General features: G+C 37.3%; 1 protein-coding gene across 3 annotated transcripts in view; it reads left to right on the top strand.

Moving 5' to 3' along the window:
* The window catches only part of AK5 (adenylate kinase 5), a 259382-nt gene that overhangs the window by 13946 nt on the left and 231983 nt on the right, over positions 1-13453 (top strand). For all 3 annotated transcript variants that reach the window (XM_086390681.1, XM_086390683.1, XM_086390682.1), the window contains exons 4-5: positions 2044-2213; positions 2310-2423. In XM_086390681.1, coding sequence (XP_086246807.1) covers positions 2044-2213; positions 2310-2423 — 284 coding nt within the window. The remainder of the gene's footprint in view (positions 1-2043; positions 2214-2309; positions 2424-13453) is intronic.

The raw sequence follows: 13453 nt of genomic DNA on the forward strand, positions 1-13453 counted from the left end.
AAATTTTTTTAAGCTAGCCTTCTTGGCACAGATGTTAATGAATCTCTCTTATGTTAGCATAATTGTAAAATCTAAGAATAAGATGGATCCTAATATTTATAAGTAGTAGAATTAAATAAATATAGCAAATTAAACTTACTCTGGTTTCAGGGAAAAGAAAATAAGATTAATTTGTTATGATGCTTCAGTAATCAAATTCATCCAATATATTAATGCTATTCTCTGTCAATTATGCTAATCATATTTTTTGTTGTCTACTGTTGCCTCCATTAGTTGACAAAAAGCTATTTTTTCTTGAAGATGCTGTAACTTTCTTAGCATGTTTGAATTTTTTTTAATTCAGTGAAATTTGTGGGGTCTTAATTTGATGACTTATGAGATTAGAAGATTAAGAAAAGTGTGAAAGTGTAGTTTATGAAAGATAACTTTCATTCTTCAGGGATCAAATTAGCTTGACTTTGTTGACAGTGTTGGTCATGTATTCATTTTTCTTCAAGCCAGTCCATGGTTTGCCCATGATTTAATAGGCCAAAAGCAGCTATTAATATTTGAGACCAAAACTTGCTTTTCATTTGGCAGTAATGAATTTAATATAGTATTAATAGTAGTTTAATGGTAAGTCTAATAGGATTGTATTTAGAGCTTCTTAGCAAGAGAACGTCAAAAATGTCAATAAATTTCTAAGTTTAATAAGGCAATGAAAAGACAAAAACCAGTTTTATGAGGATCTCAATTCCAAAAAGGATCTCAGTATACTAGCTGATCTTAGACTTCTGGGTATTAATTTTTTAAAGAAAATAAGCCCTGGCCAACCAAGCTGACTCACACAGAATTCTCCTACAAAATCCAAAACAAAGTGAAACAAACTCCTTTTTAAAAATTTTTTATTTTTGCTTATATTATTTGCAACAAGAATTTTTTTTAATGTACTAAATAATGATATGTAGAATGATTTCTACCCCCCAAAAAATTGGTAAATGGAATTAGTAAAGAGACCATCAACTCACTTTTCTATTGAATTTTTATTTTCAATATGGTTTAACAAATTGTAATCATATTTCAGTGAATATTACCAAAAATAGTTCATTGCATATTTTAAAAATATTCTGTCTACACTCAATAATTTATGATTAAGTATTTGAAAATATTTTATTTGTATAATTGCCAACAAATAACAAATCAGAGTGGGATGATTGTTATGTGCATTATTTTGAAATTTACCCAGACTTTAGATTCCAATTAATCTAGGTTGTCTAAAAATATAAACCAACTAAGATAATATAATATTTGGAAATAAAATTTGAGGCATATATTTTATAATTATTTAGGTGCTTATGTTTTAAAAAAATAAATGGCAGTTCCCGATTATTGGTATTGATCTGTGTTGCAAAATATTGATTATTTCATGCTAATGTGTCACAAAATCAAAATTATCATGAGTTCTATGAAATTGTTCTACCTTAAAGATCTCTTCCATTCACTCTTCATATTTATTGCATCAAATTTCTTTTGAATTTAAAGGCGACAAGGCAAAGAGATGCTTGAACAGTTCAAAGAAAATTTAAAGAAGCCATGTCAATACTGCTGTGCTTTTGGTTAAAACTAATTTTTACATTTCACAAAACTGCACTTGAACTCTATTATTGTGTAATACATTTCTGTCATTTTGATCATTATCTTTTGTATCTCACAGAATTTTTTTTTATTACAGAGGGTAAAAGTACTAGAGCTTACACAGAAAACAATAGAAGCAGTTTCAGCTGCATTATTCAACTTTTAAAATTAGTTGTTTACTAAAATTGGTGAAGGAAAAAAGTTCTCTTTTATTTAATAAGTTGATCATGACAATTCTACCCTTTCCTTAACAAAATCCACGCTTTCTCTGCATTCAGAGGTAGCTCTGAGAATGTCACAAACAAGTAGAATAGTTTCCACACTGGTTGCTGGTCTAGATTCTTCATCTCAAGATGAAGACAATAGCTGTATAAAAGGGAATTTCTTATTGTATCGAAAGGTCACAGTTTTGCTTGTTTTAAATGACAGGTGGTCCAGGAAGTGGAAAGGGTACTCAGAGTTTGAAAATCGCAGAACGTTATGGATTTCAGTACATTTCAGTAGGAGAATTATTAAGGAAGAAGATCCACAGTACCAGCAGCAATAGGAAATGGAGTCTTATTGCCAAAATAATTACAACTGGAGAACTGGCCCCACAGGTACTGTTATAATTTGCTTCTGTCCTTCAAAGATTCTTCTACTTGTTGTCAGTGTAAGTTTAACTGTGGTTTTTCATCTTTTTTCTTAAAAAAAAGGAAACAACAATTACAGAGATAAAACAAAAATTGATGCAAATGCCTGATGAAGTGGGCATTGTTATCGATGGATTTCCAAGAGACGTCGCTCAGGCTCTATCTTTTGAGGACCAAGTAAGACTGTCTCCTTATATTTTAAATGACTTTTTTTTTTTTGCTTAAATCTTTGATATTAAAAATATATACATTTCTTGAAAGACTTGCTGTTATTTGGAATGAATTTGGCCTGAAAATGCACAAGTACATAAATTTGGGTTGGCAAAAGGTCATTTCTTTGGCACAAGTGCTTAAAAACTGAAGACAGGCTCTGCCAAAAAGAAAAGATAACTAATAATAGAATTCACGATTTTTTATTTAAACATGAAAATCTCTCTAGCCTTATTTCAAAATGCTTTCCATAAGATTGTATTTGTAATCTTTAATTTTTTAAAACAAGCCTTGTTCAGGGATTTCTCTGGTGGTCCAGTGGCTAAGACTCCACATTCCCAATGCAGGCGGACTGGTTTCGATCTCTGGTCAGAGAACTGGATCCCACATGCTGTAACTAAATAGATCCTGCATGCGGCAACCAAGATCAAGGATCCCATGTGCTGCAACTAAGACCTGGTGCAGCCAAATAAGTTAATTAATATATTTTTTTAAAAAGCAAGCCATGATCAGTACTGCCCAAGGATGTAAAATATCACCCTACCTATAACAACGTATGGTTTATGGTTCAGTTTTCCAAAACTTACTTAAATTTGAGCAGACTATGTCTGCTCAATACTCAACAACCTATTTTAAAGGGAAATAAATCAATTTAAATATTTTGTTTCCTTATATATTTACTATTTAATTTTGAAAAGCTAGAGTGACTAATTTTTCATTCAAAAATTTTAATTACAAAGATAACACATATTAGGGCTTCCCTCGTGGCTTAGATGGTAAAGAATGCAATGCAGGAGACCTGGGTTTGATCCCTGGGTCAAGAAGACCCCCTGGAGAAGGGAATGACTACTCAGTCCAGTATTTTTGCCTGGAGAATTCCATGGACAGTAGTTCCTGGTGGGCTACAATCAAAGAGTCAGACACAACTAACACTCACACACAGCAAATTTTAAGTCTTGGTGTAAAAAGCGAATTTCCATTAATACTCTTCTTCCATTCCACTGTCTGTCTCTCCTGAGAAATAGAAATAGCATTAAGCTTATTATGTATCCTTCCAAGCCATTTTCTATACATTGCACTTTTACACACCCAGGCATTGATATGTGTCCATGCTCATATACAAATGCAGTTTTAATTTTCATAGCTATTTCCCAACTGTCCTCCAAAAAGACTTTTCCAAGTTATAGTCCCATTGATGTTGAATAACAGTATATTTCCCCAAACCCTTTCCTACCAGATATAATTTATATTTAAAAATTTTGCCACCCTGATAAGTAAAAACAGTATTTTATTTTTATATTTATATTTCTTTAGTTATTACTGAGGTTAAGTATATTTTCAGATACTTATTGACCATTTGTATTTCTTCCTTGTGTGAATACCTGCTTTCCTTTGCCTATTTTTCTACAAAGTTGTTTATCTTTTGCTTATTTAGAGAAGCTTTTAATATACGACAGATATTATATCAAAGAGGACTGAGTGAAATAAGTTGTCAATTTATGTCTCATATAAAAGAAGTCTGGAGTTAGTTTCAAGGGCAGAAGATTGCTTCGTGAAAGCAATCTTCTGAATATTGAATACGTGTGTGTGTGTGTGTGTGTGTCTGCTCGGTCACTCAGTCTGACTCTTTGTGACTCCATGGACTGTAGCCCACCGTGCCCCTCTGTCCATGGGATTTCTCAGGCAAGAATACTGGAGTGGGTTGCCATTCCTTTCTCCAGGGCATCTTCCCAACCTGTGTCTCCTGCGTCTCCTGCATTGGCAGGTGGAATCTTTACCACTGAGCTCCCTGGGAAGCCCACCTTTGAATACTCACATTAACTGTTTTGGGGATGTGTATTGTGCTGGAATATTTTTCTTTCCTGATCATAGTTCTCCCTCCAGAATCTCTGATACTTAGTGAGCTTAAGGGTTTAGTTCTAATTGCTCTGGCTTTGAAGAGAGAAAAACTTAAAGAAAAAATCAAATTTTTGCTGTTGCTATTGCTACCAAATGATATTGCTGTTGAAAACAGGGACCTCATCAGCCATTCCATTGATTCATGGTTATGGTGGAAGCATGATAGCCAAGTAGGCAGGAGTTCACACCCAAACCTGGTCCACATTACACGTTGAATAAAATGCACTTGGCAAGTACAAGCAGAAAACTACATGATTTGCTTTGTCTATTGCCTTCCAAATATGCTATGTGTCTCTCACTTCTTCCCTGGATCCTATACAGGATCCTAAACAGGCAGATCCTATAGTTTTCCTGCTCACTTTAAAATACTAACAGATAGTTTCATTTTCAGGTATTAAAAAACCCTATCCACAATTATATCTCAATAAAGCCAGAAAAAATTTTTAATAAAAAAAAAAAGCTCAGCCCAATATAAATCAAAACTTCAGCTTCTCATTCAGTTTGACATATGTCTACTATCTCCAGCTTGGGCCTAGTTCAGGCACAGAAACCTAAAGTGATGTGGCAGAATCCTGAAATTCTTCCTGGTGTTGCTTGCAGCAGGGCAGGTGGTGGGGAAGGGGCAGAAATGCGTGACTTTCCAGCTGCTACGTCTTCTATAGCCTGGGCATGAGTGGTGACCATTCACAACAGTGGGTGAAAGGTCACAGTATCAGTTTGGGGCACGTGTTGCCAAGTTCCATAAGATGGTCTGATATCTGTAGAATAAGCAGTGCATTTACTGTTCTCAACCACACTTCTGAGGCTAGAAAAGTCCAATGTAACACTTTCTTAGGTTGGCACTGTCCCAGGTTCTTGCCCCTTGCTTGTAGTCCAGTGGTGCCTGAGGTTGCTGCTGCTGTTGCCGACCTGCAGGAGTTCAGAGAGACGGAAGCAAAACTGCAGCATTTAGGTTGAGCAAATGTTAGAGTCAGCCCTTATCACTCCACACTCTATGTAGGCTTAATCTCCTGGGGTGTTTTTTTTCTGGTACCATTTCTGACACCAAATGTGTGGCGAGTTTCCACACCAATTCTCCAATCCTCTGACACCAACTAGATGTCCAAGAATTGAATTCAACCCTGACACTAAATACCCAGAGTCAACGCAGACCCTACAGGTTAAGGCTCAGTCCCACGGGACTGCCCCCTACTTCAGACATCATTCAAAAGTCTGAGGGGCACCTATATTCTGTCCACCCAGCTGTAAATTTGGAGATTTCTATGACATCCTCTTCGAGTTTGGTAATTCACTGGATGGACTCACAGAAATAAGGAGAATGCTTTACTTACATTGACCAGTTTATTACAAAGAATACAACTCAGGAAGAGCCGATGCATAAGGCGATGCATGGGGTTGGCGGTGGAGACCTTGCTGTGGGTGCACGACCCTTCCGGCACATGCGTGTATTCCCCAAACGTCATTGCTGGAGAGTTTTTATAAGCCGGTCTCAAATCCCTTCCTGTTCCTAGAGACTGGGGAGTGGGGCTGAAAGTTCCACCTTCTTGTCTCATGTTAGGTCTTTCTGCCAACCAGCCACCATCTTAATGCTATCTAGGGCCCTGCCCTGAGTCACCTCATTAGCCTAGTCTCAAGTGTAGTCAGAAGGTGCTAATTATGAACAACAAAAGACACTGCTGTTACTCAGGAAATTCCAAGTGTTTTAGAAACTCTGGGCTGGGAGTCAGAGACAAACACTAAATATATATTTTCATTTTATCGTACTCCTCAAAGCTTATTTTTAACTAGCTTTTTTTTATTTTACTGCACATGTGAGCATGAATAAACACACATGCAAGTAGTTTGCCCCAAGACTTCCTCACAAGTCCGGAGCATAAGAAGAGATGGATTTCTGACATCACCTATATATACTAGTGATGGTAGACCATTGTAACAAAAAGACCTAACACTTAAGTGATCAAGAACTGTATTTTTTTTTTTTTCTTATAGAGAATAATGTCAATGAAAACAGTCCAGATTGGCAGAATAGCTTTTCTCCTTGGGATCATTTAGGTTTGCTCCAAGTTGTTATTCTGCCACCTCCTAGGACATGTCATCATTGGTATGGTCAAAGCAGGGTTGCCATCACATATGGGTTCCAGCTGGCATGTAAGGAGAAGGGAATGTGAAGGTCTGAAGAGCCAGATTTGGGAAGCGATATCCATCACTTCTGTTCACATGATGTTGAGAATTTAGATGTGTTGTAATTGCAAGGTCAGTACTTTCTTCAGTCAGTTCAGTCACTCAGTCATGTCCAACTCTTTGTGACCCCATGGACTGCAACACGCCAAGCTTCCCTGTCCATCACCAACTCCTGGAGCTTGCTCAAACTCATGTCCATCGAGTCGGTGATGCCATCCAACCATCTCATCTTCTATCATCCCCTTCTTCTACTGCCTTCAATATTTCCCAGCATCAGACTCTTTTCCAATCAGTGAATTCTTTACATTAGGTGGTCAAAGTACTGGAGCTTCAGCATCAGTCTTTCCAATGAATATTCAGATTGATTTCCTTTATGATTGACTGGTTTGATCTCCTTGTTGTCCAAGGGAATCTCAGACAACTCTCTGTTGCCTTCTCCAATACCATGGTTCAAAAGCATCAGTTCTTTGGCACTCAGTTTTTTTATGGTCCAACTCTCACATCCATACATGACTACTGGAAAAACCATAGCTTTGACTAGACAGACCTTTGTTGGCAAGTATTATCTCTGCTTTTTAATATGCTTTCTCACAGCTTTTCTTCCAAGGAGTAAGTGTCTTTTAATTTCATGGCTGCAGTCACCATATGCAGTGATTCTGGAACCCAAGAAAATAAAGTCTCTCACTGTTTCCATTGTTTCCGCGTCTATTTGCCATGTAAAAATGGGACCAGTTGCCATGATCTTCGTTTTTTGAATGGTGAGTTTTAAACCAGCTTTTAAACTCTCCTCTTTCACTTTCATCAAGAGGCTCTTTAGTTCTTCACTTTCTGCCATAGGGTGGTGTTATCTGCATATCTGAGGTTATTGATATTTCTCCCTGCAATCTTGATTCCAGCTTGTGGTTTATCCAGCCCAACATTTCATATGATGTACTCTGCATATAAGTTAAATAAGCCAGGTGACAGTATACAGCCAAACATACTCCTTTCCCAATTTGGAACCAGTCTGATGTTCCACGTCCAGTTCTAAGTGTTGCTTCTTGACCTGCATATAGATTTCTCAAGAGGCAGATAAAGCGGTCTGATATTTCAGTCTCTTGAAGAATTTTCCACAGTTTGTCGTGACCCACACAGTCAAAGGCTTTAACGTAGTCAACGAAGCAGAAGTTGTTTTTCTGGAATTCTCTTGCTTTTTCTCTGATCCAACGGATGTTGTTGATTTCATCTCTGGTTCCTCTGCCTTTTTAAATCCAGCTTGAACTTCTGGAAGTTCTCAATTTAAGTACTGTTGAAGCCTAACTTGAAGAATTTTCAGCATTATTTAGCTAGCATGTGAAATGAGTTCTATGGTGCAATAGTTTTAACATTCTTTGGCATTGCCTTTCTTTGGGATTGGAATGAAAACTGACCTTTTCTAGCCCTGTAACCACTGCTGAGTTTTCCAAATTTGCTGGCATATTGAGCTCAGCACTTTCACAGCATTATCTTTTAGGATTTGAAATAGCTCAACTGGCATTCCATCACCTCCACTAGCTTTGTTCGTAGTGATGCTTCCTAAGGCCCACTTGACTTCGCATTCCTGGATGTCTGGCTGTAGGTGGGTGATCAAACCATCATGATTATCTGGGTCATTAAGATCTTTTTTGTAGTTCTTCTATATATTCTTGCCACCTCTTCTTAATATCTTCTGCTTCTGTTAGGTCCGTATCATTTCTGCCCTTTACTGTGACCATCTTTGCATGAAATGTCCCCTTGGTATCTCAAATTTTCTTTCCCATTCCATTAGTTTCCTCTATTTCTTTACACTGATCACTTGGGAAGGCTTTCTTATCTCTCTTTGCTATTCTTTGGAACTCTGAATTCAGATGGATATCTTTCATTTTCTCCTTTACCTTTCACGTCTCTTCTTTTCTTAGCTATTTGTAAGGCCTTTACAACCATTTTGCCTTTTTGCATTCTTCTTGGGGACGATTTTGATCACCGCCTCCTGTACAATGTTATAAACCTCCATCCAGAGTTCTTCAGGCACATCTATCAGATCTCATCCCTTGAATCTATTTGTCACTTCCACTGTATAATCATAAGGCATTTGATTTAGGTCATACCTGAATGGTCTTGGAGAAGGAAATGGCAACCCACTGCAGTATTCTTGCCTGGAGAATCCCATGGACGGAGGAGCCTGGTGGGCTATAGTCCACGGGGTCGCAAAGAGTCAGACCTGACTGAGCGACTTCACTTTCACTTTCACTTTGAATGGTCTAGTGGTTTTCCCTACTTTCTTCAATTTAAGTCTGAATTTTGCAATAAGGAGCTCATGATTTGAGCCACAGTCAGCTCCTGGTCTTGTTTTTGCTGACTGGTCATAGCAAACACCCTCTTCCAACAACACAAGAGACAGTTCTACACATGGATATAACCAGATGGTCAATACCAAAATCAGATTGATTATATTCTTTGCAGCCAAAGATGGAGAAGCTCTGTACAGTCAGTACTTTCTTAGGCATATCTATTTCTATTTATATGTTGTGAAACACAACCGAAAACAGTGAACACACACTAACATTCTAGCTCTTTTTAGCATTTTCTTCTCTAGCTGTGGGCTCCATAAGAACGTGGTCTGCCTTCAAAGTTATTGCAGTAACGACTCCAATTATTTTGCAATGGCATCACAAGGGTCATCAACTTCCAGTCTAAAATATCTGCGCCTTTACTGACCAAGAAAACCAATCCTATATGTTTTAGTTTTTGATATAGTAGTGTCCTACTCATGTTACTATTTCCATATTTGCTATAATTAAAAGACACAATGGCATAATAGAACCATATTTCTCTTGTATGTGACAGCCTTTCCATGAAAGAGGGTCATCATTCATTCACAGCTTTATTCTTCACATTCATTCACAGATGCAGGTTTTTTCCAAGTTATTACTCCTCCAGCCCCTAAAGCAGTGGTTCTAGTTTTTTTGTTTGTTTGTTTTGGTTTGGGGTGGGTTGGTTAAGACCCTTTAACACTTTTAAAAATTATTAATAAATTCAAAAAGCTTTCATTTACATGGACTATATCTGTTGATATTTAGCATATGAGAAATTAAAACTGAAATCTTTAAATATTAAGTCATTTAAAAATAACAATAAATCCTCGCAGGTTAACAGAGATAACACATTTTTGTGAAAAATAATCATATTTTCCAAAACTAAAAAAAAAATAGTGATATGAGAAGTATTGCTTTCCATTTTTTAAAATCTCTTAAAATTGTAGCTTGATAAAAGAGAGCTGGGTTCTTATGTCTGCTTTTGCAGTCCCACTGCCATGATAACACACTTCCTATAGCCACTGGAAAACTCCTGTACATTTGTTGGAGAATGAAAGTAAAAAGGCACACAGTTTCTCAGCATTAGTATGAGAATAGTTTTGACCTGTATTCTCCCCTAAAGGGGCCTCAGCAATCCCCATGGGTCTTGAGAACATGCTTTTTTAACTACTACACTGGGACACGGTTGACAACTGTGTGGTGAAAGCTAGGTCACTAGATCGCTGTCCTGGTTACTTCCAGATGATTGAAAGACAGAATAGAGTGGAGAAGGTCCGTATTCAACTGCTTATGTCCCAGACCCCAAGGCAGCACACCACCACTTCTCACAGCCCGTTGATGAGAACTTAGATCACATGGCTACATCCTAACTGTAAGGAAGGTTGGGACATGGAGTCACATGGTCAGTCATGGGCCTGGCTTCAGAGCTGTTATTATGGAAGCAGGGGAAACAGGTTTGAGAGACAACCAGCACTTTCCATCACAAACGACATGTATTGCCCCATCTTTGCTTCCTGCTCTTCCTCCTCAGTGCACATTGCCCTCTCCCAGCTCTCAGACCTGCCATTTGAAGCAGGATATGGAGTCTCTCCTTGTCGCCATAGTGTAGCCCAGGTTCTCCTTGCATTTTATGGCAGTTCCTTCTGATTTGAGACAATTCTGCTCACCTTTGCCCTGATTGTTGGAAAGAGGTAACAGACTGGAGAGGGGAAAGGAATCAAGATAGGCAGGAATGGGAAATCTCAGATCTTTTCATCACCAACCAAACTCACTGCATAGCCAAGATTTCAATAGACAGTTTAGAGTCCACAGTCAGAACCAAAGCAAGGTGGTTTTTAAAGGTTATAGAATTTCATATTCCATGAGCTAGGAGTGGGGAGAAAAAAAGCTTGATTTCTATACTGAGGATTCATTAACACACAGTAAAGCCGAAACCAAGAATTCTGTGGTGCTATTATTGAAAATGAAGGTGGACCATTCACCCTAAATCTATTTTTTTTTAATGACAATAATTAACAATATATTCAACTCTCTGGCCCCAGCTAATTCTCCAATTTCGTGTACGTACATGCACTTGCCACACCACTCTGGATGGCTTTCTGTTCTTGTGGTGACCTGCTCCTGCAATTTCCCCAGTGCCATTTCTATCATCCTATAACTTGCTGTTTTTCCTCATGCATTCTGGTTTTGAGATCTGTTTTGGTACATATAGATCAAGCTCAGTCTTATAACTGTTTCATGATGTTATATTCTATAAATATATCATATTTTAGTAGCGGAATTTTGGGTTGCTTTTATAATTACTACTGTTACCAATAGCACTGATCAACATTCTTACAAACATTTTCCTTTACATATCTCAAAAAGCCCAAAAAATGGGCTTTCTAGGGCAGAGGGAAGTTTGTGTGTGTGTGTGTGTGTGTGTGTGTGTGTGTGTGTGTGTGGCTTTAAATCTATATTTTAATTTTTGTTAATATATTAATAAAATTTGATTATATAAATTTATGATTACTTCTTTCCTATTTCATTGATCTCACCAATACTTAGTTTCAAATTTTATTTTAGGTTAGTTGATACATTAGAAATGTTTCTATATTGCTGTTTTAATTTGTTTTCTCCCAACCACTAGTGAACTGGAAAATCTGAAAAACTGTATTTATTGGCTATATGCATTTCCTCTTTTTAGAACTGTCTAAACATGACTGACCTTGGTCCTTTGGATTACTTGAGCTTTTAACTAGTGATTTGGAATTTCATGACACTAATTCTTTGTTATATATCTTGATCATATTTTCCTCCACTTTTTCTGAATCATAATTTAAAAATATACAGAATCATGTCCTATCTTTTGTCCTGTGGAAGTTTTACATTTTAATATGGTAAATTTGTTATTATTTTCCTTATGGCTTTTGCATTTAGATCTTAAGAAAGCATTTCCCTATAGTCTCAAAAATATTCTATATTTTTCTAGCTATTTTTAGTTTTGTTTAGAAGGTCCAAGTATTTATTATATCTGCATTAATTGTTGCACATAGTGTGAGTAGAGATAAAATTTTATTTTGTTTTAAATGAAAATGAAAAATGTATCCAGTGTTCCAAAAATCATGTGTTGACTAGTGCATCTTTTTCTTACTGAAATGATTTCTTTCTGTATAGACTTGGGTCTGCTACATGGCTTCTCTCCTCATTTGTTTTGTCTGTTAAGGTATTGCTACATCGATATCATGATTTCAGTTGGAGCTTCCCCTGTGGCTCATATGGTAAAGAATCTGCCTGCAGCATAGGAGACCTCGGTTCAGTTATAGGAACTCTAAATTACACCCTCATGCTTGAAGGACAGATCCCTCTTCTGTTCTAAGTTGGCTACACTTATCCATTTATTCTTCTTTATGGATTTTAGAATCAACTGGTCAGCCTCGTTAAAAACTGTAGAGATTTTTATTTGAATTTCAACATAGATTATATTATATAGAGACTAATGTTTGGAGAACTGTTTTCTCATCTATGAACACTGCCTTATCACTCCATTCATTCAAGTCTTGTTTTACGTTCTTCAAAAAGTAAAGTTTTGTAGTTTTCCATAGAAAAGTCTTATACATTTTTTTGTTAGCTTTGTTCCTAATTTTGCTACTATTATGAACGTGCTACCTTTTTTCTAACCAATTCTTCTTAGTGCTCAATTGATCTTTATGGAATTAGTGTTTGCTTTTGTATGTATATCTGTCTGTCTGTCTCTCCCCACAGACAGGAGTCTACTCCGTTCTTTGTCTCATGTATGCTGTAAACTTCCTTCCATTCTTCTTCCTTTCTCACCACTGTCATCCCATGACCCCCATCCCTGCCCCGCTAAGTTAACACATGCCTTTAGTATATCAAGTTCCATTAGATGTTTGTTGGTTGGAAAATAAATATTAGTGTTATGGAAGGTAAGGAACCTGAAGTTCAGACAAGTTAAGTAACTTGCCCAAAGCCACCAGCAAGTGAAGTCAGAGTTAAGACTCCTAGGGAGGGGATACAGATATTCAAAACCATTGGCTTTCTGTCAACTTGAGATCACAAACCGGAAGCCCTCAAGCTGAATCAAGGGCTTCAACAATTTTTTTTAAGTGTATCAAATTCTAAAACTGGAAGATTGCATATTAAAAAGCATGCTTCTGGCTTGTCTGAAAACTTGGAGGTTTGTAGCTCCCAGTCCATATTCCTATGTCTAGGTAGCTCTGCTGGCATGAGACAATGCGGGCACTTCTCAGTTCATGGCAGTCCCCAACTCTCACCCCAGCAGGTAGCTTCCTCTGCATCACCATCCTGGTCCTTAGAAGGCACTGGCGTCTGTACCTCATAGTGCCATGATCCTCCTCATGGTCCTTCCCTCGTCTCAGTTGTGGCTGCTTTTAATTGTTGTTTTGTCTCACACACACACACAAGCAGACCTCACAAAGACATATAGTCCCTCCATAGGCAACACATGGCTATCTGACATAGTGGGAGCCACACTGTCAGTCTATATATTAAATATTTATGAAGCTTAATTTCTCCCACTTGTCAAATTTAAACAATCAATTTAAACTGATTATCTAATCTTTCTTCCTGCACTCCAGTTCATCA

The sequence above is a fragment of the Bos grunniens genome, chromosome 3 (assembly GCF_055505025.1).
Source record: "Bos grunniens cultivar Pamir isolate PY7600 chromosome 3, Bosgru_T2T1.0, whole genome shotgun sequence".
Taxonomy (NCBI): Eukaryota; Metazoa; Chordata; class Mammalia; order Artiodactyla; family Bovidae; genus Bos; species Bos grunniens.